The sequence below is a fragment of the Heptranchias perlo genome, chromosome 16, assembly GCF_035084215.1.
Source record: "Heptranchias perlo isolate sHepPer1 chromosome 16, sHepPer1.hap1, whole genome shotgun sequence".
NCBI classification, from domain to species: domain Eukaryota; kingdom Metazoa; phylum Chordata; class Chondrichthyes; order Hexanchiformes; family Hexanchidae; genus Heptranchias; species Heptranchias perlo.
The window spans coordinates 30305314-30329973 of record NC_090340.1 but is presented as its reverse complement, the minus strand read 5'-3'; the positions used below and the strand labels follow the sequence as shown (position 1 = coordinate 30329973).

General features: G+C 41.3%; 1 protein-coding gene across 4 annotated transcripts in view; it reads left to right on the top strand.

The window, feature by feature from the left end:
• The window catches only part of chd9 (chromodomain helicase DNA binding protein 9), a 241067-nt gene that overhangs the window by 178787 nt on the left and 37620 nt on the right, over window positions 1-24660 (top strand). For 2 of the 4 annotated variants that reach the window (XM_067997892.1, XM_067997890.1), the window contains exons 18-26: window positions 1885-2052; window positions 4207-4386; window positions 7756-7866; window positions 8914-9110; window positions 12786-12985; window positions 18048-18207; window positions 18628-18717; window positions 23320-23423; window positions 24496-24625. In XM_067997892.1, coding sequence (XP_067853993.1) covers window positions 1885-2052; window positions 4207-4386; window positions 7756-7866; window positions 8914-9110; window positions 12786-12985; window positions 18048-18207; window positions 18628-18717; window positions 23320-23423; window positions 24496-24625 — 1340 coding nt within the window. Of the gene's footprint in view, window positions 1-1884; window positions 2053-4206; window positions 4387-7755; window positions 7867-8913; window positions 9111-12785; window positions 12986-18047; window positions 18208-18627; window positions 18718-23319; window positions 23424-24495; window positions 24650-24660 lie in introns of all 4 variants that reach the window. The other 2 variants (XM_067997891.1, XM_067997889.1) reach the window with 1 other exon arrangement.

Here is a 24660-nt window from a genome sequence, read left to right as displayed (position 1 = left end):
AAGATAGTCACTAATAAATCCAGTAGGAAATTCAAGAGAAACTTCTTTACCCAGAGAGTGGTTAGAATGTGGAATTCGCTACCACAAGGAGTAGTTGAGGCAACTAACATAGATGCATTTAAGGGTAAGCTAGATAAACACATGCGGGAGAAAGGAACAGAAGGATATGCTGATAGGGTTAAATGAAGTAAGGAGGGAGGAGGCTTGTGTGCATTCATAGTATCATAGTAGGTACAGCATAGGAGGAGGCCATTTGGCCCATCTTGACTTTGCCGGCTCTTTGAAAGAGCTATCCAATTAGTCCCATTTCCCCTGCCCATTCCCCATAGCCCTGTAAATTTTTTCCCTTCAAGTATTTATCCAATTCCCTTTTGAAAGTTACCATTGAATCTGCTTCCACCACCCTTTCAGGCAGTGCATTCCAGATCATTACAACCTACGTGCATTCTATGTAATTCTGATAAAAGCCAGTTTGCCAGATTGCAAACCCTGCTGCAAAGTGTCAGGGAGTGGAAGAACACAATTTACGGAACTGATGCCCCTCTCCTGAAGCACCAGGTGAACTAGAGCTAGGTGGAGGTAGCTGAAAGCAAACCGCACCGGTCAGCCGCCACATTCCAGATGCAGCTGACTTGCACGCTAGGTCTTTCCGATGTGCATCCCAAGGAGGTCCGGAGCCACTCGAATCCCAACAAGCTTCAGTGAAACCGTAGGAACAGGAGTAGGCCATTCAGCATCTCGAGCCTGTTCCACCATTCAATCAGATCATGGCTGATCTGTATCTCAACTCTACCCATCTTTGCTCCATATCCCTAAATACCCTTACCTAACAAAAATCCATCAATATCCATCTTGAAAATTTCAATTGACTCAGCATTCACAGCCTTTTGGGGGAGAGAGTTCCAAATTTCCACTACCCTTTGTGTAAAAAAAAAGTGCTCCCACATTTCACTACTAAAGGGCCGAGCTCTAATTTTGAGATTGTGCCTCCTTGTTCTGTACTTCCCCACCAGAGGAAATAGTTTCTCCGTATTAACCCTATCAAATATTTCAATCATTTTGAACACCTTGATTAGATCAGCCCTCAACCTTAAACTCGAGGGAATACAAGCCAAGTTTATGCAATCTTCCCTCATAAAGGATACGGTAGCATAGTGGTTTAAGTCTTTTCAAAATTATATTGCTCCCCTCTCTTTCCTATGACATACTACACTGGATGATGCTTGAATTGAACCGATTATGTGACCATAAAGGTCTAAGATAACGTCACCATAAATGAAACACCTTTGAGAGTGTGAGGAGGAGCGGAAATTTCACTATTTAAGATGCATATTCAGGTTTTTAATCTCGTGGTGATTTCGCTGATTTCAACAGGGGTAATGGTGATGGACTATAATTACCCTTGTTTAGGAAGGGGGAAATCAGCAAAAGTTCCCACATCTGCATGCCATTGACCTATGTTGGAAAGTCTGCATGGGTTGACGTCCGTGACAACTGGATTGGGCTCAGCTGCCTTATCTCCTGCAGTCAAATAACTTACCTTCACCCAAGTGACCTATTTTTACATTTGATCTGATACAGTTATCAGAAGCTGCTTGTGCCTTCAGAGCTGTACAAAGCAAAAGCAATATAAGGCTGAAAATAGGCTTTCGTTGTTAAGCAATTCTGTAAAAGAATTCTACATTGGTTATCTAGTCAAGGGCCTATGTTCATCCCTGGGATGTCTTTTGCGAATTTGGGCCTTGGATGTTTTAGACCACAGCACTGGAAGTAGGCGTGTCACATATTGATGTAATGAAATATGTGTTGAGTTCCCTCATTTTATGGCTTAATGTTTAAAATTTGGGGTGTACAGTAGCAATAGTAAATGTTTTCTTTTTCCAGGCTCAAGCTCGATGTCACAGGATTGGTCAGAACAAAGCTGTAAAAGTTTATAGGCTAATAACTCGGAACTCATATGAACGGGAGATGTTTGACAAGGCCAGCCTGAAGCTGGGTCTCGACAAAGCAGTGCTGCAGAGTATGAATGGACGAGAAAACAGTGTTGGCGGGGTAAAGAAAACAATAATAATTCTAATCACTTATACAATTAATATGCAATATTGTATGATCATCAAATATATTCAGGAAAATTGAATCAGTTTTAACTTGAATAACAGTGTACAGCAATGATGTCACAAAACACACATTATTCCTCATCACTGTCAAATGATATGGAATTGCTTGCATTTTACAAAATACAGGTAAAATTCAGACACACCACATCTTGAGTTTAAGATATTCAACTTTTACTGTTCATCTTTTATTCTGTGAACTGCAATAATATTAAAAATTATTTTCAAATCAAGTTAGATAAACTACTGTATCTTTCCGGATTCCAATGAATGAAATATCCTGTAATATTTTGATATTGAGAATATTGCCATGAATTCTCAAGGCAGAGAGCCAGAAGGATTTTGAAGTAAAATTGAAGTTTTTTTGTATTCCATCGTTACTTGTAATAATTGATCTCAGTTTCCTTTGATTAAGGTGCTTTTTTTCCCTTACTGTCCCATTGAAACATAATATACAGGACCATAAAAGACCACTGCATTCCATCTGGATGGTCCCATGTATTAAACTTGTTTTTAAAAAATTATTTTTGCCCTCGGTTTTCTCGGTCATGTCTCCACCCCCCAAAAAGCGTTGACTCCTTCCTGGGATACAGTACCATGAGCGCTGGGCAGTCACTGGTACTTCACCCAGTCAGCCATTAATTCATCCGAGGGTCTGGACAGTGAGTGTTGGCTGGCTATTATATAATCACAAACAAGCTCAACCCTGTCCGCACCAGATGTACGAGCTCGTGCGTTTCTGGGTGAGGTTGCTGGATAGTGATTGGGAGTGAGAAACAGAGTTTTATGAAGGAGAAGGAGATGGAGAGGCAGAAGGGTTTAAGGAGGGAATTTGACAGCTTGGAGCTGGGCAGCTGAATGCATAACTGTCAATGTTGGGGCTAAGGGAGGGAGACGCACAAGAGGCCATATTCAGAGGGCAGAGGGATGTAGGGCCGGCAGAAGTTACAAAGATAGGGAAATTTGAGGCCATACAGGGACTTAAACACAAGGATGTGTTGGGGTCTAGGAGCCAATGTAGGTCATCAAAGAGAGTAGATGATGGGAGACCAACCAGGAGAACATTGGAATAGTCGAGTCTAGATGTGACAAAGGCAGTTTCAGTAGCTGATGCAGGTTTGGAGGTGGGCAATGTTATGGAGGTGGAAGTAGGCAGTCTTTATGGAGAGGATATGGGGACAGAACTCAGTTTGTGGTCGAAAAGTCTGGTTCAGCCTGAGCCACTGGCTGGGGAGGGGGATGGAGCCTGTGGCAAAGGTATGGAGTTTGTGGTGGGTGCCAAAGGCGCTGACTTTGGTCTTCCCATGGTTTAGCTGGAGGAAATTACGGCTCATCATCCTCAGGCATATGGACACCCAGCTCCACCTGTGTACCGTCCCTCGATCCCTCCACAGTCTCTGTGTTGTTCGGCTGATTGTCTGACATCTATAAGCTGACCCTATGTCTGTAGGTGATGTTGCCATGGAGCAGTATGTAAATGAGCATGAGGAGAGGGCCAAGATCAGCTAAGCCCATATAATTAGGAGAACAAATATAGTCTGTATGACTCAGCTACTCACTGAAAAAGCTGAAGGAGCCATGAGGGAAGCCACGTCAACTCCTAACCATTCACAAAGGAGGATCACTTGTGATTTAGCCTAGGACTCCAAAAGTTGTTAATCCGCACTGCTTATTTGGGCTTTCCTTCCACTAAGTTATGTGCTGAATTTGGCCAACTCTCAACAAAAGCATATAAGAGTGAGTTAGCAGCTGCTATGAAAAATGATCAACAGAAAGGTAATCCAGCTTGAAAATAGTTCTAGACCACTACGTCTATTTTAACGTTAATATGGCATATTTGTCTTTCACATCTGTGAAAGCACTGTTTAGGAATAACCAGCCCATTGACTGTGTAGTACCAGTAGATCAGATCTATACATTGTGTTTAGTACAAACATTTTGATCCTTAATCGCATAGCTAACTTTTTAAAATAATGTTTAAATTTTAGGGGACCCCAGGATTGACCACCAGCACATTATTATTGATAGGCATTTAGAAAAAATTGCTATTCCAAGAGAATAAATCTTCTTTTTTTAATCTATAATTGTGTAGATACAGCAAATGTCCAAGAAAGAAATTGAAGACCTGCTTCGCAGAGGTGCTTACGGCGCAATTATGGATGAGGAAGATGAGGGTTCTAAATTTTGTGAGGAGGACATTGATCAAATTCTCATGAGACGCACAAAAACCATTACTATTGAATCTGAAGGAAGAGGTTCAACGTTTGCGAAGGTAACTTAAATGAGTATCAGAGCACGTAGTCCTACTGAATTACATCACTGTCATATTGTGTATGGGGAAAAGCTACTGTGAAAAGAAAGCAGATCTCAGGCTGGGCTAGGGTATTAGTCTCAATAATTGTGGTTCAAAAGGCAAGGCTTAATTAAGTGATATGTTTTTATGGGGGATGACTATCCTTCATATTTCTATAGCATTTTTTTAATGTCCGGTAAAAGAATGGCAAAACAGTTTAAATTTTCATATTTCTTGCAATCAGTTTTGATTTTTAAAAAAATCAAATGGAACTTTTTCCTTCATTTGTTTATGACTGCCAAATTAAAATGCTGTTGTTAAAATTTATATTGGCAAGAATAGTAAAAAGGTATTTTTCCCCTAGAATTAAAAAATACAGTATTTCCTTTGCTTGGATTTTTTTTATTGCTAGGTGAGCTGCTATGGCGTCAAACACACTAAGTCGGCAAATACACTAAGGGCTCTATTTTAGCACCCGCTATCGGGTGCGATCCTGGCGGGGGGGGGGGGCGGGGGGCTCCGAGAATCGGGGAATCCCGGAGCGGGTCGGGAGCCCGGCTACAACCCGCCCACTTCCGGGTTTCCCACAGACGCGCCGATGTGCGCGCGCAGCCCCCGCATGTGAGACTGCCGCAGGCAATTAAAGCCAGCGGGGTGCCACTTGACAATATTTATCTTGGTATTTCAGGTCATTAACAGACCTGATTAAGGGAATATGTCAGGAGGGGTGGAATTTTAGAAACATCTGGAACTGCTTCCCACACTGGGGGAAACACTCCCAGTTGAAATAGACGTGTTGCAGCTGTCAGCCTGTGGCAGCTGCAAAGGTCCATTTGACAGGTGGGAGGGGGAGACCCTCACTCATTGCAGGAGGCCACTCTGTCACTTGGGACAAAGTTTGGCCTCCTCCTCCTGACACTTACCCCGGGGTCCAGAGACATGTACCTACCTTGCGGACCCCCTCAGATGTACATCTTCCGGATGGGGGCCTCCATAACTGCAGTTATGACCTCCTCGGAGGGCGAACGGCCACGCCGTCCACCTCTGACAAGTGGAGCTCCACAACAGAGTGCTGTGACACATCCACCTGCACAGCAGGAGGGAGGGCAACCGCAGAGAGAGATGCGCCGCAGAGGGCACTACCCTCGCCACAGGGTCCACAGACCGAGGCTCAGCTTCCTGGACCTCTGAGCAGCAGTGCACACGGAGGCTCAGAGTCACTCGACATGTAGTCGTGGACATCTGTAGCCTCCTTCATGCCGTGCTGCTCCCAGTTGGCCCGAGCACCATCTTCTTACCTGTCACTGTCAAAGTCACCAGTGCCCTCAACAACTTCTCCACATCCTTCCAGGGTGCCACCGGGGACATCACCGACGTCTCTCAGTCGTCTGCACAAAAGAGCCCTGCAAATACACCTACACCCACTCTGCAGTGACACAATGGGTGTCATCAGTTGTGGGTCTTCATTGTGATCCTCAGGAAAGGGCATTATTGCACAAACGAGACAAGATTCGCAAAGACGTGGCAGTAGTGGTGCCAATATAATATGTAATGTGAGTTGGTCAGAAATTCAATATAAGTAAGAACCATGACAAACCCTCAAACACCCTTGTGCATCCCCTTCATGCTCACGACACGTTTGCCTCATGCTTCCTACTGCACATATGTGATGCATGCCCTGTGGCTGCAGCACAGGTAGTGGCTGGTTGAGTGAGGTTGACCGTGAAAGAGATGCATGAGAGGGTGAGTATGAGATAGAGCCATGAGATTGTATGAGGATTGGGTTGAGTGGTAGTGGCGGGATGAGTACTGGCGAGGTGAGGATGAGGTATGAGGGGTGATGTGACAGAGTAGTGTTGGCAGTGCAGAAGGAGATGTGGGGTGGGGGCGGTGATGTGGCAGATGGAGTGTAGGGGAATGAGTAAGTGTACTCACTTTGGCTGACCTACTTAGGTCATTGCAGCGCCTCCTGCACTGTATGCAGGTGGGCGATATGTTGGTGGAGCAGGTGACCTCCTCTGCCACCTCGAGCCAGGCCTTCCTCCCGCCCGCCCAGGAGGAAGATCTCTGTCCTCCCCCTCCTTCTCATCCCATGTATTGATACCTGGAGTGAGGCATCATTAAACTGGGAGCAGCCTTCCCCCTGGGCTGCTCCATGCTGTAATTTTTGCTATTTGTTGCAGCATCTGTCAGTGGAGGACTGCCCCTTTAAATAGAGCTCCTCCAGCTGACAGATCTTACTGCGCATGCGCAGTCAACCCGACGCGCAGCTCAGCAGTGGGGAACCCGGAAGACCAGGCAAGTGGATCCAATCAGCCTGCGATCGCGCGGGGGGCAGACTGATTTCGCCGGGCGCGTTACCCACGCGCTCAATAGTCCCCCCGCCGTGAACCCGCAGCCCTGGTAACATCGAGCCTTAAGTCTTTGTTGTCTGTTGTCTTTGTGTTGTGTTTTTCTCTCACTCACTTCTCTTCTGTTTCTCTCTCTCTCTCTCTCTCTCATCCTCCTCTCCACCTTTCTCTCCTCTCCACCTTTCTCTCTCTCCTCTCCACCTTTCTTCCTCCCCTCTATCTTTTGCTCTCCGCCCCTCTTCCTCCCCTCTGCCCCTCAGTGCGCTGCACAGTCCACAGATTGCACAGAGCCATGGCAATCTGGCCTCTGAAGTCCCTGTTATTCAGTTTCTGATTGCATACTTATTATCTACTCATATTTCTTATACTGCTGTTTTGCCCTGTTTGAGTTTTGAAGGCCTAATGGCTCGGAAGGAGCCGCTTCCTCACTGAGCTTGACTGGGTAGAGGTGTTTCATTTTGCACAATGAGTTGGAGATGGTAAGATGCTTCTAACAAAAAAGCCACAAAATTGGTTATTAAAGAAACTGCTTCAGTGTAATTTTAGCACTTTTTAATGACGTATTCTGTTAACTTGCTATTTTGTATTGCAGTTATAGTATTCATATGTGGGCCATAAAGGGAAAAAAATTTGAACATGGTCTGAGATACAGACCATTTCCCAACTGATTTTTGCTTCTGGATCACGTTCTGTTAGAATCAAAACTTCAGTTAGGCCCAGTGGTTTCTGATGATTAAGTCAAATTCTATTTTTACTGCTCGGAATTTGGGAATTTTTAATCAATGTTTTGTAAATCGTATTAACTCGATTTCATTTATTTTTCTCTGAAAAATGTTTATAACTGTTTCATTCAAGAGCTGGGAGCATAAATTAACCTTTTATGGTGTAGGTTCAAACTTTGAAGATGACATTTACAGTAATGTTTGGATGAATTTCTTTTGTAATGGCTTATGATTAATGTATCACACTTCTTAAAGCATTTATTTAACTATTTCAGGCAAGCTTTGTTGCGTCAGGCAACAGAAGTGACATTGCTTTGGACGATCCTAACTTCTGGCAGAAATGGGCGAAAAAGGCAGAAATTGATCTTGAAGCTATACATGGAAGGGTAAGTTACCAATTTTAACTTAAGATTCATGCATGCTGAGTATTTCACAAATGCGACCTCTTAGCCCATCTCCCCTATATATAAAAAAAAATTTGGAGAAAATTGTTTCCAGGGTGACCATAAGGGAAGCATTCTATGGAAACATTTTCCGCAGCAAAGAATGGGGGGAAACTGGCAGACTCAAGGATTATAAGATTTTGTATGCAAATGTATCCCACAGAAAATAATGTGCTCTATTAGTATTGATATGCCTCAAAGCTGTGCTCACCTATTCTAGGTATGTGAGGGAAGGCATGTGACTGCCGATAGGGAACCTTGTTTTTTTTTAAAAGCTCTGCAACTGATAACTCTGTTTACATTCAGGATAGTGTAATTTCCAAAGGCTGACCAGGTTCTGTCAGCAGATGGCAGTTCTTGTCTGTTTTTATACATTTAAATTATTTTTCAAAAATAAATCAGCGCAGGTACACCGCTGAGTTATTTACAATCTACAGCAAATATCTGTCCTTTATGGTTTGAAGATTATTTCCAGACAAATTATTTTTCTTTAAAAGAAGAGATCCCATTGAACTTAATGAAAATTTAAACTATCAGCAACACGAATGAGTTTGCAACAGTGTTGTGCTTCAGTTATACTGCTTTTAAAGTGGGTGTTGGCCTGCTTTTTGGTCAGGGAGAACAGACCTCTTTTGTTTTGTATTTAAGTATGCATATACACACAGTTGCCCTATGAGCTCCTTTCCAAGAGATAGTCCTGCAGGCTTATAGTTTAAAAAGTTGGCTTTCTACCAGTTGCAGTCATATTGTAGCTGGAATGAAGCCAAAGTGCTGTGAAACTACCTCCTCAGGTAGGCTCACTCCTGATGCCAAATCTCAAAGTAATGCTGGGTTGGCTACTGTTATACTGCACATTTAGTGTGGCTGCGAGGCCAAAACCATTTTGCTGCAGTGTAAAAGATGCAGCATAACATCTGTAAGACTCAAGATTTTCTTCCAGAATAACCTGTGGAGAAAATAAGTTTAATATTTTGATAATTCTCTCTACAGAACAGCTTGGTTATTGACACTCCAAGAGTAAGGAAACAAACCAGACCGTACAATGCTGCTAAAGATGAGCTGGCGGAATTATCAGAGGCAGAGAGTCTCGGCGAGGATAGACCCAAACTACGCAGGCCGTATGACCGCGCTCATGGATACGGAAGAACAGAGTGTTTCAGAATTGAGAAGAACCTGCTAATTTATGGGTATAAAATATCATTGAAAAATTATGTAACAATTAGAAAATCATGTTCCCGATGTTGATTACTTACGTTATCATTAAGCAGTATGTTGGGTGCTTTCTATATTTTTGAAGACGTGTGTGACAAAACATAATGGCTCGGATTTTGTACTGATTGGCGAACGAACGGTGCATGCTGCGAGTTAGATTTAAATTTACCCACAAACGATCCATGGCCTTTTGGGCACCAACTTGCTGCAATGGAGAGCCAAAAAAAAGTGCAGCGTGCATCTGTGAGCTGTGTGAGTGGGGCAAGGAACTGTTTGCTCCCTCAACCAATCAGATTGAAGCATTGTTAACAAGCCGCGCAGTGTGAGAACCAGGAAGTGCAAGCCACAACAGTAAATACAATGTAAAATCAGTTAGAGAAAGCAAAATAAAGAGTGGGTAAGAGATATTGAATTAAAAGACCTAGATAAAAGAGACAGAAAGTAAAAGAAAAACTAACTTTTTCTTTAAATGTCCAGCAACAATTAAAATCGGAAGGAATCAGACTGCACATTTTTAAAAGTTAATTTTCAGTGCCAGAGAGGTTGTTTGGCTGTTAAAAATTGATTTAGACCTAAAAAACTGAACATACCTTTTCTGGAGAGATTAATTCGTTTCCAGCTGAGCAGGAGAGCAACCTCGCACTAGTCCATTTATTCCAACGGTGAGTCAGCCAGCGAGCTGTCCTTCCCACTCAGCTTTCGGAGGAGCAGGGCATCTGGTAGAGCAACAGGTGCACTCGCCGTAAGTTGCTCTTCTATTTGCCCTGAAATAACGGTGAGCCCTGTTAGCATCGCTGTTATTTTAAGAGCAAATTCCAGGCCAATACTTCTAACAGATCTGTTTACACGTCCTATTCCATAAGAATTTGCGTTTTCTTGATATTTCTCCTAATTGCTTCAGTACTCATGTATCCAAAAAAAATTAAGATGGGTTATTGCCTTGTTTTTATAAACTAGCAAATTTCCCATGGTATTGATAAAAGCGAGTCAAAGATAGGTTGCTTTGTAACAACAGAAATGCTGTACAGCTGCAAGTCATGATTTTAAAAAAGTAACTATAACAAGATTTTCCAGTGCACTAGTGGTTAAAGTTGTAAAAATGTTAAAATGTCTTTTGCTCAAAACTTAACACACATCATCAGATGTAAAAAAAAATTGTGTGATATGAATATAAAATGTATCAGCAGATCTCCTGTGGCACTAGCTTTCTGTGGCTCCAACCTTTGCTCTTGGGACCCATGAAAAGTTGGATCACTGATGCCATTAGAGGCATGGAGTATCATTCGCAGCACTAGATCAGTGTAAAGGTGCCTTTTATCTCCTTTTGTGGTGTTTCCATTATTTTTAATACTCTCTTTTTGGTTCCTTTCTTGTGTCTGCCCCTCCCACTCTACCCCCAACTCTCTCTTTCCCCTTCCCCCATAATTCTCTGGTCGCTGGAGTTTCTCCATTATTTTCAGGGGCCAGACAGAAATTTCAGGGGTCTATTTTGAATGTTGTACCTTCCGTTATTCTCCCTCAGGAGATAAGCTAGAATACCATTTATTGCAAGATTTTCCAATCTTTTTGTCATGGTCAGCCACTTAGGTGTGTCCCACGGAGATGAAGAGCCAGATATGAACTTTAAATCTATGGTTCCATTAATTTGCTTATATTTCACATTGCTGTTGCTAACGCAATTTGATTTTCTGATTTTGAATTTATCTACCACTGAGGTAACATTGCCAAAAAAAACCCTTTCCAAACCTTTAGGTCCACAAAATTCCAACAAGATATACCAGTGAACGGATCATTTTCGGGTTGGCAGGTTGTAACTAGTTGGGTGCCGCAAGGATCAGTGCTTGGGCCTCAGCTGTTTACAATATATATCAATGACTTAGATGAGGGGACCGAGGGTAATGTATCCAAGTTTGCTGATGATAGAAAGCTGGGTGGGAAAGTAAGCTGTGTGGAGGACACACAGAGGCTGCAAAGGGTTATGGACAGGTTAGGTGAGTGGGCAAGAAGGTGGCAGATGGAGTATAATATGCGGAAATATAAAATTATCCACTTTGGAAGAATGGGAAAGCAGAATATTTTTTAAAAGGTGAGAGACCAAGAAATGTTGGTAGTCAGAGGGATTTGGGTGTCCTTCCACATGAATCACAGAAAGCTAACATGCAGATACAGCAAGCAATTAGGAAGGCACATGATATGATCGCCTTTATTGCAAGGGATTTGGAGTATTACAGTAAGGAGGTCTTGCTGCAATAATATAGGGCTCTGGTGAGACCATACCTGGAGTACTGTGCACAGTTTTAGCCTCCTTACTTAAGGAAGGATATACTTGCCTTAGAAGGGGGTGGAATGAAGGTTCACTAGATTGATTCCTGGGATGAGTGGATTGTCCTGTGAGGAGAGACTGAGTAGAATGGGCCCATATTCTCTGGAGTTTAAGAATGAGAGGTGATCTCATGAAACGTATAAAATTCTTAAAGGGTTTGACAGGGTAGATGCTGTGAGGCTGTTTCCCCAGCTGGAGAGTCTAGAACTAGCGGGCATAGTCTCAAGATAAGGGGTCGGCCATTTAGGACTGAGATGAGGAAAAATTTCTTCGCTCAGAGGGTTGTGAATCTTTAGAATTCTCTACCCCAGAGTGCTGTGGATGCTCAGTGATTGAATAATATTCAAGACTGAGATTGATAGATTTTTGGACACCAAGGGAATCAAGGGATATGGGGATAGGGCGGGAAAGTGGAGTTGAGGTAGAAGATCAGCCAGATCTTATTGAATGGTGGAGCAGGCTCAAGGGCCACGTGGCCTACTCCTGCTCCTATTTCTTATGTTGTTATGTTCTTAACACAAAATATAAGCACAATACGACTGAGTTTCATGGACTACATGAGCCCGATTGCCGGGGCTGATGGATTATTTATGAACCATGGACTGCAGTTTGGGCACATGTCTAATGAATGGGAATGAGCTTTATGAGAGTGGGAGAAGCACCTCCTCCTTGTCTACACTTAATCATCTTCGTCTCTGTCATTTTTGGTATTCATTCTTCCCCATTTATTTTTGTTTGTTGCTGTGTCACTTGTGTGTGTGTACATGCCCCTCCTGTAAAATTCCATATTTTTAGATGTTCTTTTGTATTATCCACTTTATGTAAATAATGAATTCTTGTGCAAAGTTAGCCTTCTGCCAGTTCACTCTGCTCAGCATGGGCTAATCTTTGTGATGGTTTAATTCTATTTTCAGTTGCCATGTGATTAGCTCATAATTGCATAAAGCCCTGCTCAACTTCACCTCACTTTCTGCAAACTCAATTATTCTCAATCAGAAAATTCCTACGTCGTCTTCTCCAATCAAATAATAATTACACCACTGTTCTCTTATTTGGCAACTAAACCCAAGTAAAGATTCTATTCAACATTTTCCACGAAGTCAGGAATCCTGCCCCTGCCCAATGCCAGAAATCCCTCACTTGATTCTGTGTTAGGAATAATAAACACAAGCACTCACTCATCCCAAGTAATAGGAATCCTAACTTTCAACATTAGTATGAATTACAAAGTCAAGGTCATTTAAAATGCACTTGCTGATTTGTGGTTAGTGGAGTCATTTAAAAAAAAATTAAGTATATTCAGATCTTTAAAAAATTTGTTTTCCAGGTGGGACCGCTGGAAAGACATTCTATCACATGGGCGGTTTAAGAGACGGCTGGTGGAACAGGATGTGGAGACAATTTGTCGTGCGCTCTTAGTATACTGCCTTGCTCACTACAGAGGAGATGAAAAGATAAAGAGTTTTATCTGGGACCTTATTACCCCAACAGAGGACGGACATACAAAGGAACTGCAAAACCATCTGGGTAACAGACGTGCCAGCAGGCTTTTTCATTGGATTCAGTGCAGTAATACTGTTAGAAAACTGCATCATAATTTTTCAATGCTAAGTGTCAACCATCATGTTTGACTGGTTGGAACTTTCAAGCAAGGCAAAATGTTCGGTTTAACTTGGATATATTGCATGTGTCCATTATTAACTGTCCATAGCAAAATTTGTAAAATTGTATTTGAATTAACAGTCTGTAGTGTGTTATAAGGCACTGGTACATCAAGGATTTGAGATGACATAAATAGCAAGACTGAAGCCTGACTAGCAACACATACCAGGATGTCTTGCTCTGCATGTACCTCACTCAATTCATATCATCAGAGCCATTTTTGGAACGGTGCAAGAAGACAATATAGAGTTATACAATCTTCTTCCACTGCTCTCTTATCAGGGAAAGCAGAACACCAAACAGGGGTACTTAAACGCATTCACACAGTTCTGCTCCCTGGCCTTCTATTCAAATTTTTGAAATCAGAAGAGAGCTGATGGGACTATCAGCTAGCTCTTTTGCAACATTAAAAATTTTAAGGTAGTTCAGAAAAGGAGTTCTTATAAAATTTAAAAGTTTTTTAAAAAACTACTGCATACCAGTTACAATGATACTACAACAAATGTGCAGCCCCTCAAACCAGTGAAGCCTGCTTGGGTATGCACCAGAAACAGTACAGCCCACATAGTATCTACTCAGATAACTCCAGGTCGGTTAAAAAAAAAACTCTGGCACACTGAGGTTATAGCTGGGGCTAAAAATTACTAATTAAGTTTAATGTAAGAATAAATCAAAATAAAAACTATAATACTTAATGTTTGACTGATACTTTTAAAAACACTTCCTGATAGTTAAGTAACAGTCCATTGAGCTTTTCGTAAGTACACATCATTACACTCAGTCATGCCTCAATGTAGTGATCTATATATAGAGTTGTGAACTTAAGAAATAGGAGCAGGAGTAGGCCTTACGGCCCCTCGAGCCTGCTCCGCCATCCAACCAGGTCATAGCTGATCGTCGAGCTCAACTCCACTTTCCTGCCCAATCCCCATATCCCTTCATTCTCCTGGAGTCCAGAAATCTGTCTATCTCAGCCTTGAATATATTCAACAAGTCAGCATCCACAGCCCTCTGGAGTAGAGAATTCCAAAGATTCACAACCCTCTGAGTGAAGAAATTCCTCCTCATCTCTGTCTTAAAGACAAAGCAGCCTGCTTGATTGACACCCCATCCACCACCCTAAACATTCACTCCCTTCACCACCGGCGCACTGTGGCTGCAGTGTGTACCATCCACAGGATGCACTGCAGCAACTCGCCAAGGCTTCTTCGACAGCACCTCCCAAACCCGCGACCTCTACCACCTAGAAGGACAAGAGCAGCAAGCACATGGGAACAACACCACCTGCACGTTCCCCTCCAAGTCACACACCATCCCGACTTGGAAATATATCGCCGTTCCTTCATCGTCGCTGAGTCAAAATCCTGGAACTCCCTACCTAACAGCACTGTGGGAGAACCTTCACCGCACAGACTGCAGCGGTTCAAGAAGGCAGCTCACCACCACCATCTCAAGGGCAATTAAGGATGGGCAATAAATGCTGGCCTTGCCAGCAAAGCTCACATCCATGAATGAATAAAAAAAATGGCTGACCCCTTATCCTGCGACTATGCCCCCTAGTTCTAGACTCTCCGGCCATGGGAAACAATCTCTCAGCATCTATCCTGTCAAGCCCCCTCAAAATCTTATATGTTTCAATTAGATCACCTCTCATTCTTCTAAACTCCAGAGAGTATAGGCCCATTCTACTCAACCTTGTCTCATAGGACAACCCTCTCATCCCAGGAGTCAATCCAGTGAACCTTCATTGCACTGCCTCTAAGGCAAGTATATCCTTCCTTAGGTAAGGAGACCAAAACTGTACAAAGTCCTCCAGGTGTGGTCTCACCAAAGCCCTGTACAATTATAGTAAGACTTCCTTACTTTTGTACTCCAACCTCCTTGCAATAAAGGCCAACATTCCATTTGCTTTCCTAATTGCTTGCTGTACCTGCATGCTAACTTTTTGTGTTTCTTGTAGGAGGACACCCAAGTCTCTCTCAACACCAAAATTTAATAGTTTCTCACCGTTTAAAAAATATTCTGTTTTTCTATTCTTCCTACCAAAGTGAATAACTTCACATTTCCCCACATTATACTCTACCTGCCACCTTCTTGCTCACTTAACTTGTCTATATCCGTTTACAAACCCTTTGTGTCCTCCTCACAGCTTACTTTCCCACCTACCTTTGTATCATCAGCAAACTTGGATACATTTTACTCGGTCCCTTCATCTAAGTCATTAATATAGATTGTAAATAGCTGAGGCCCAAGCACCGATCCTTGCGGCACCCCACTAGTTACAGCCTGCCCGCCCAGTGAAGTATACATGTGATTGATTATGTGAACTGAACTAAAGGATATATATTCCCAGGTTCCGACAGTTTCGGGCTGCAGAACTGTCAATCAATATAGATTCCAAATCTATCAGGATAGCCTCTCAGATCTCTGACTCAAGCAGTACACATACACCTTCAGGACAAAGCAACACTGAGTCTAGTTAGCAGAATTTCCTGGTGGGACAAGCATTACAGATAACAAAAGACACAGCAGATAAGACATTGCAGGCATGTCTGTATTTAACCTTTCAGCGGTCTGTGACAGTTGAAAATGCGATCAACTGTAAGTTTAGGTATGACAGAAATAATTGAATGGATCTCTAGACTATCACTTGGACGGCCTTTGCAACTTCTGTTAATTGTTGAGCAATACAAAGAGTTTTAGTCCTAAACAACAATATACACCTGATAGGAAACTACAAGTTAACTTATCCCTTGATCAATCAAGTATTCAAAACCTCATTAGCAGAGTTCAACAATTACTGTGAAAATTAAATTTTCATAGGCAGCAGTAAATGTCTGATTTAATTTAACACTGTGATGCCTTCAGACATATTCATACATACATGCTTAAAGGCAAAAGCAAACCAATTTAACTTTGTATATGCTTGACATAGCTAAAACTTTATAAAATCAAGTCTTATCATTAGAACCTGGCAGCTAAGAGGCCAGTGACCAGAACTTAGTGCGCACTATTGGGTCACTGCATGGAGCTCTGATTTCCCTGACTCAGTGCGACTGGGCAATTTAACAGCATCATCTGCTTGCTCTCCTGTTGGAAATGTTTGTGGTATTGGTATAACTACAGTGTTAACCTATTAAAAACACCTGGTAGGATATCTTGGTGATGCACGACCCCGTCCTACGTGATGGTCTGGGACATCTGGATTTGAATCTCAACCTTGGCTGACATTTGCACTTTGGCCTCTCTGGTAGCAATTGTCAGTCTTGGTTGTAAACAACTTCAGGTACGGGTAAGCTACCTGCCTGATGGTAGCCAGGAAAAATTAGCAGTAATTTCATCTTGGGTGGCATTTTTGGAGGTGATTGAGATTGCTGCTTTTGTCCCATGGAGATAAAGTATATAAATCATTTATTTTAGCAAAATAATTTTTTTAATGTCCTTGCTTACACAAATGTTTTATTTGTTCATGGAGTGCCAGGAGGATGAGCGAGGACAGGGAATTGCCCTCAATAATAATTATATATGTTAGTCAACTTACTGAATAGCCTAAAAATCCTGCCAGGATACCAGTTACTTTAAAAATGTTAATTTTTATCATTTGGTTTATGGCCATCCTGAGGCAGTGTATCAGATTAAATGTTTTGTATTTCAAAAACCATGGACTCTTGATAAGATGTTATAGTGCAGGTAATGGTCTCAGATCAGTATCTGTATAGTGCCATGCACAGCTGGCAAACCAAGTCATGCTGCTAGATGCACATTATCCAATATACAGATGATCATAACCTGATTTGAAACAATAGAAAATTATTTTTTTCATTTTTTTGTGCCAATTTCCCTCTACTTCCTGAAGGCATTGACTGCTCAGTAGTGTACAGTTCCATGGATGCCGGATGCTCTGCAACATGTTATACAGTTATTGTTCATACAGGAGTCTCGACAGTGAGCATCAGCAGGCTATTCAACTATGGGAAGAGTCACAGCTGAGCCTGATCCTGTCTTCACGTGACAAACTTGGCTTTGCGCCTGACTGGAGTAATACTACATCCGATGTGAAGCACAAGTAGTGTAAAACAACTTCCTGGAAGTGGTCTCGCAGCTCTTGGCTTTAGTGTGCTTAAAAGCCAGATCATCAACCTGACTCCACATTATACTGTTTGTTTTGCATCAATGCAAAACAATAGTATGACAACATGATCAGAGTCTGGACCATAACAGTCTTCTCAAATTACTTGTTGTACAAATACAGTTTATTAAAGCATTGTAAGGATCTGTTTTCATGTTGAAATTTTGAGTGATTCCACACATTACATATAAGAACATAAGAACATAAGAAATTGGAGCAGGAGTAGGCCAATCGGCCCCTCGAGCCTGCTCCGCCATTCAATAAGATCATGGCTGATCTGATCCCAACCACAAATCTAAAGAACACAAGAAGTCGGAGCAGGACCCGGCCACATAGCCCCTGGGCCCTCTCCGCCACCCACAGGGCATTGACCGATCCGAACTCAGCTTCATGTCCAATTTCCTGCCCGCTCCCCATAACCCCTAATTCCCTTTACATATGGTAGAGACAAAGACATAAAACAAGAGACAGGCTCAACAATGTTTTAATAATCTATTTATTGTATTTTATCATCCACTTCCTATATCCAATCCTGATCATTTCTGTACAATTCCACTTTATACTTTCAATATATGACACATATTGAAGTCCTATTTGTTGTAGGGTAAACAGTGATTGGGCTGAATTTAATATGCAACACATGCAAATAATTTGGCTGTATCATATGGCTGAATAGTCTCATAGTCTATTAGCGTGTAAATATACTTAAGCTTTGAATTAACCCTTTCTTACCTTTGTGGCATTTTTTCTCCTAGAACCATATTAAGAATTAAGTTTTGTTCTGGACTCCTTTATTAGGTTTGTCTGCACCAGTCCCGAGGGGCCGGAAAGGGAAGAAGGTGAAGAGCCAGGGAAGCACGTTTGACATGCAGAAGGCTGAATGGCTCAGGAAGTATAATCCAGAACACCTGCTCCAGGATGATGGCTACAAAAAACATTTGAAACATCACTGCAATAAGTAAGTTAGGCAGTCGCTTAATACTTTCTGTACTGATTCTTTTTCTTTGAGACTAGAAACATAAAAGCACCTTCTCTACAGATAATGTTTCTATTGGTGATATTTATAAAAGTGTTGAACTGATGCATGTTGTACAATTGTAATGATATGAGCAGTTTATAAAAGTGTGTCTGGATTTATTGACTGATAAAGGGTTGTACCAATGATTAATTAACAAAAGCAATACACAGGTATGGAATATAAAATGACTTTCATTTTGAGTTTGTCAGCTTGTGTGCATTTTAAATTTAAAAAAATAACACCAATGGGAATTTCAGCAAAAGCCATTCCCATTAATTTATATGATGGCCATCAAGCAGCCTTACTTAATATTGGCATTGTGTGCCTAAATTACAGTACTTATCTGACTCTGTCACTCAGGGTGCTTCTGCGAGTAAGAATGTTGTATTATCTGAAGCAAGAAGTAATTGGTGACCAGTTGGAAAAGGTACTGGATGGAGTGGATGCTAGGTAAGAATATATATTATAGATAGAATTGAAAAATTAAACTTGTAATCTTGAAGTTCTTAAGCTTGTAAACATTGAGCTGTTGTAGCAGTTCTATTTTTCTCACGAGTACTTTATGAATCACTTCAACTGTGTAATCTTCCATGATTTACTAGTTCTTGAAACAAGTTCTTACAGCAGTTTCAGTAGACAATTTAATTGAATAACAAACAGCAACTTGCATTTATATAGTGCCTTTAACATGGGAATTAACATTTGAAAATGTTCCAAAGCGCTTCACAAAAGCGTAATCAGACAAAAATTGACACTGAGCCAAAGAGGAAGATATTAGGAAGGGAGACTAAAAGCTTGGTCAAAAAGAGAGGTTTTAAGGAGGATCTTAAAAGATGAGAGAGATATGGAGAGACGGAGATATTTAGGAAGGAAATTCCAGAGCTTAGGGCCTAGAAAACTGAAGGCACGGCCGCCAATGTTGGAGCGAAGGGAGTGGGAGATGCATAACAGGACAGGGTTGGAGGAATGCACTAGCATACTACTTTAAAATAATTTGACCTACCATAGTGTAGAATGAACAGGCTTATAATCAACCTGAAGTTATAAATTCAGACTTTATTGGTTGTAGTGAGGAACTCATTCATTTATAAAATATATTTAATGCATAAGGATTTTTAAAATGTAGTAATTAAATTATTGACTGCAGATGGTAAATTAATTACAAAATGTAATCTAAATTAAGAGTGAAATGCAGTGAGTAAGTTCAATTAAATTGTGAGTAATCTAATTATGTTTAATTAATTTACTGAATTATTAAATTTGGCCAGTAACTTGGTTAATTATAAAACAGATTTAGAAAATTATGGGATGTTGAAATGCTAGTCGAACTGCTGCTGTGTTCCACTATTGGGGTTGGTGTCAGGTCTCCTGCTAGCTTCTGCTGTCAGAGTTAGCATTGCATGTTGGTAGCCTGCGCTGGACGACAGATGGGTGGAAGTGATCTCCATTCTGCAGCAGATCTGTGAGAAACTAAGACTGTAAATTGTCAGTGTGACACTGAGAAGCAAAGATCATACATGTGCAAAGCCTGGAAAAGCAGCACTGAGGGGCGGTGAGGTTTGCACATACACGAGAACAACAGAAATGCCCCACTTTGTTCAGGCCATCACAGAGAGGCAATGACATTGGGCTTTGGGTCGTGCATGCAAAGAAGCCCAAACCTTAAACAAGCAACCTAAGGCCCAAGCTATGGGTACAGAACAGAACAGAATGCAAGGCCAAGGCCAAGCCCCCCGAGAGAGAAGAAGTCTCCCGCAGAGGAAAGTTGTTGGAGGGTTTCAGAAAGGGTTGGGTAAGTTTATGGGTTGATGTGGTGATCTTTTTCAAAATTGTTTTGATTTGTGTATTATAAATTTTATTTTGAGATTGTTGGATCAATGGGGAGCCAACCTGGCTGCTGTAAGGAGTTTGATATTTTTTCAAGGACTTGAGTATCTGCTTTTGTTGTGGTTGCTTGTTCATTTGTTGTTTTTGATTTTTTTTTAACAAGTAATGATTTTTTGATTAGTTTTTAAGTGAATGGGACATTTGAGCGAATCAACATGCTTCAGGCCCAGCAAACGTGTTTCCCAGTTTCCTAAAAACACATGTTCACGCCCTTTGGATGCTTTGCCTAATGCAAAACTTGAATTATTTATAGATAAATTGCTGGAACAACACTCTTTTGAACAAAACCTTTCCTTTGTAGCCTGTGTTTGGTCAATGAGAACAGTATGACTGGTGCGTGATAAGCACTGCTAATTGCACCCTAGGATGTCACTTTCTAACCATGGCTTGTTTTTAGTGCTGTGATTGGTCCAAGGGAACAGTTAGCCAGTGGGAATAACAATTGCATTACCATGAATGTCATCACCACATAGTTTCAAAGGGATCATCTTTTCACTGACGAGTTACCAACTTTCTCAAGTTGACAAAGTTTGGATGAAAATCTTGAGTATTGATCTGTTTGTGGCAGACTTCTGGAAATATTCAATTGCTCAACACAGGATAGGGAAAGATTTCATTGTATTGAGAAACCTGTTTTCTTTTTTTTACTATCTTTCCACAGACCCTTAGTTTGACCATTGACTCACTTTGCCTCTGTCGTTTATCTCCTGTGACCTTTTCTCTTGATTTGAACCTCCATTTTCCCACAATTAGTTCAACTTAATTTTGATCAAAAAGAAAGAAAAGGGCAATCACTGTTTTTGAGAGGTTGACAGCTGTCAGAATAACGAGCATAAACCTTTAAAACTTGCCTTGTGGGAAAATATATTAAGCTTGTGGATTCCTTTTTATTTTAAAAAAGAAACAGCAAGTTTCCTTTCTTTTAATGCAGACTAGATGACTCACCCTTTAAAACCCCGTAGTATCTGAGGAATTCAGAATTTCAGGATGCAGCTGAAACACTGTAACCAGTGTTAAAAATGCAGTGCCCCGATGGAATCAGAGAGTGTAATGCAGTTTTATAAAGTGCTACTGTTTTCAGAATTCAATTGGACAGAAATGAAGTGTCCTTCCAAGCTCTCAGCCCTCGTGAAAGCTACTTATCAGCTGCATATTTCTCATAACAACACAGGACATGATCTTCCAGTTGTCCCAAGTCAAACTTAACTTTTCAGTGGGTGAATGTTACAACTCTAACGCTTTTCTTGCATGATTTTTAAAGCTCTGAAGTAATATCTACAAGTGCTCAACCCTAAAAGAAAGCCTTGAATGTACTCTATAGGTTAGAATTTATTTGTTTTTCCTCAGTTTTGTTTTAAAAGGTTTGTTTACCCATTTTGAAAAATATTCTGCTTTTAAGTTTTTGAGGAATCGTTTTTTAGGTTTCCTTCAAAGAGCTCACTAGCTCCCAGGTGAGAAGATGAACAGGTGACTTGCTGTGTAAGCAGCCACTAAGGGATACAAAAGAGTATTTTTTTTATTCGTTCATGGGATGTGGGCGTCATTGGCGAGGCTGGCATTTATTGCCCATCCCTAATTGCCCTTTAGAAGGTGGTGGTGAGCCGCCTTCTTGAACCGCTGCAGTCCGTGTGGTGACGGTTCTCCCACAGTGCTGTTAGGAAGGGAGTTTCAGGATTTTGACCCAGTGACGATGAAAGAACGGCGATATATTTCTAAGTCGGGATGGTGTGTGACTTGGAGGGGAACGTGCAGGTGGTGTTGTTCCCATGTGCCTGCTGCTCTTGTCCTTCTAGGTGGTAGAGGTCGCGGGTTTGGGAGGTGCTGTCGAAGAAGCCTTGGCGAGTTGCTGGTCCAGTTAAGTTTCTGGTCAATGGTGACTCCCAGGATGTTGATGGTGGGGGATTCGGTGATGGTAATGCGTTGAATGTCAAGGGGAGAGGTTAGACTCTCTCTTGTTGGAGATGGTCATTGCCTGGCACTTGTCTGGCACGAATGTTACTTGCCACTTATCAGTCCAAGCCTGGATGTTATCCAGGTCTTGCTTCATGCGGGCACAGACTGCTTCATTATCTGAGGGGTTGCAAATGGAACTGAACACTGTGCAGTCATCAGCGAACATCCCCATTTCTGACCTTATGATGGAGGGAAGGAAGTAAGGAGTATCCTCAGCCAACTTTTGGTAAAACATCTCCTCCTCCACCATCAATGGCCCAGCCAGGATTTAAACTCTAACCTATGAGGGATTCCAGATGCAAAGATATAGGGTCAACTATTTGGTGTTGGTACTGAGTCAGTAACACTTAAAGCACGATGAACTTTAACAGCTGGCCTTGCAAGATCTTCTAGGGTCAGCTAAATTATGTAATTCATGACGAGCACCCAGTTTCTCTGTAACTACCCTATTGAATCCTTTTATCATTTTAAACACCTCAACTGGATCACCCCTCAACATTTTAAACTCAAGGGAATACAAGCTAAGATTATTTAACATGGCCTCATAATTTAACCCTTCAAGTCCTGGTATAATTCTGGTGAACGTGGGCTATACCTCTTCCAAGGCTTTCTGAGGTGCTTTGCCCAAAATCGAAGCAGTACTGTAGATGGGATCTGACCACGGCTTCAGTACAACTGAAGCATAACTTCCTCCCCTTTGTATTCCAGCCCCCTTGAAATAAAGGCCAACGTTCCATTAGCCTTTTCGATTACTTTTTGCATCTGTGCGCTATCTTTTAGTGATTTGTGCACCTGGACACCCAAATTCTTTTGCACCTCTACAGATCCTTGTTTCTCACCATTTACAAAATATTCTGATTTGTCTTTTTTGGATCCAAAGTGGATGACTTCACACTGACTATTTTGTCTGACTTTGAACTGAAGAAGTGGGTACATCTCATTTTGGTTATGAACATATGTGCAGGAATACAGTGAATCGTGTTTCATTGTTTGACAGAGAATGTAAAAGAATACGGGAAAAATGTATCATGTATTAAAAGCCCATTGAAACAAATTTTAAAAAAAATGTTAATCTTGTCAAATTAATCTGATGGGTAAAAATCCTTTGATCAGTGACCTGATAAGCACATTTTACTTTCTATAACCTTGGGCTACCACAATTTGGCAGCTGATTTAACTTGCCTCTGTGCTATCTATCATTTGTTTTCTCAGTGAGATTGACATTTGGGTTCCTGAGCCTGAACAATCTGAGATTCCTGCCGAATGGTGGGATGCAGATGCTGACAAATCACTGCTCATTGGAGTCTTCAAACACGGTGAGACAACTTGTACGATATCAAATGTTTCCTGGATTACCTGTGGTATTCTAGTGGAATTTTCCAAAAGGATTTCAGGGAATCAAATAATGGGCAATCACCACACAGTCAGAAATGGAGAGATATACATACCCAAAATAAAATAATAAAAAATGCTTACATTAGATTGATGTTTTAGCTTCTCGTATTAACATCAGATCATCTCAAATTTTATTTGTTATCTGGATGTGAGTGACACATGCAAAGTTTCAACTATTATTGCCCATTCTTAGTTGCCCTGAGAAGGTAGTGGTGGGTCATCTTGAATCCTGGTGGACATGGTCATTTTTCTGGTGCTAAGCCATAACTTATCAGATTTATTTTATTCAGTAACACAATAACAGCATTTCATGGTGGGACTTGAACTCTCAGCCTCTGGGTTGCCAGTCCAGTACCATAACAACTGAACTACCATACCCACAGATAGTTTATCCCAATGTGTGTGTCGCAGTAGTCCCCAACATCATTTATTGAAATTAAGTAGTTATGAAAACCCTAGTTATGACTTCATTGGTTGATAAAGAAAAGCTCAGACCTTTTGTTGTATAATATGCTGGCTCCCAGAAATATCTAGATCTAGCACCTTTGTGAGATGACTTTTCAAATGTATCCTTCCACTCATCCAGTAAAGTGTGTTTTGCAGATGTAAAACAAAAATTGTTAAAACCATTTCAATGTTAGGGAATATACTTCTCATGTAAAAAAAATGTGGAGTTGGAGAAATTACCTACAGAATTTTAAAAACTGGGGAACAGTATTACCAGGACTTTGGCATTTTAATACAAGACAAATCATCAGAGCCTATTGGCATTAACCTGCTGTTCTTACTGACACTAAGTTTAAGATTTAGAGTACTGCTCTTATGGAGGATAAGCCTATTTCCATGTCTTAATATGTAATATATGTAGTTTCAGGATAGAATTAATGAATTGGCTGTCTTTTCTGAATACCTTAATTGTTTTTATTATATTAGTGTAAGATCTGCTCTCCTATTATTCTCCCCTAACAGACCCTTGTTATTTGTTATCCACAGGTTATGAAAAATATAACACAATGAGAAACGACCCTGCACTCTGTTTCTTAGAGAGAGTTGGCAAACCTGATGAGAAAGCTATTGCAGCGGAACAGAGGGGAAATGATACCTTTGCCGATGGTGCAGAGGGGTACGGTTACTCTCAATCAACATGGTGAAGTGGTT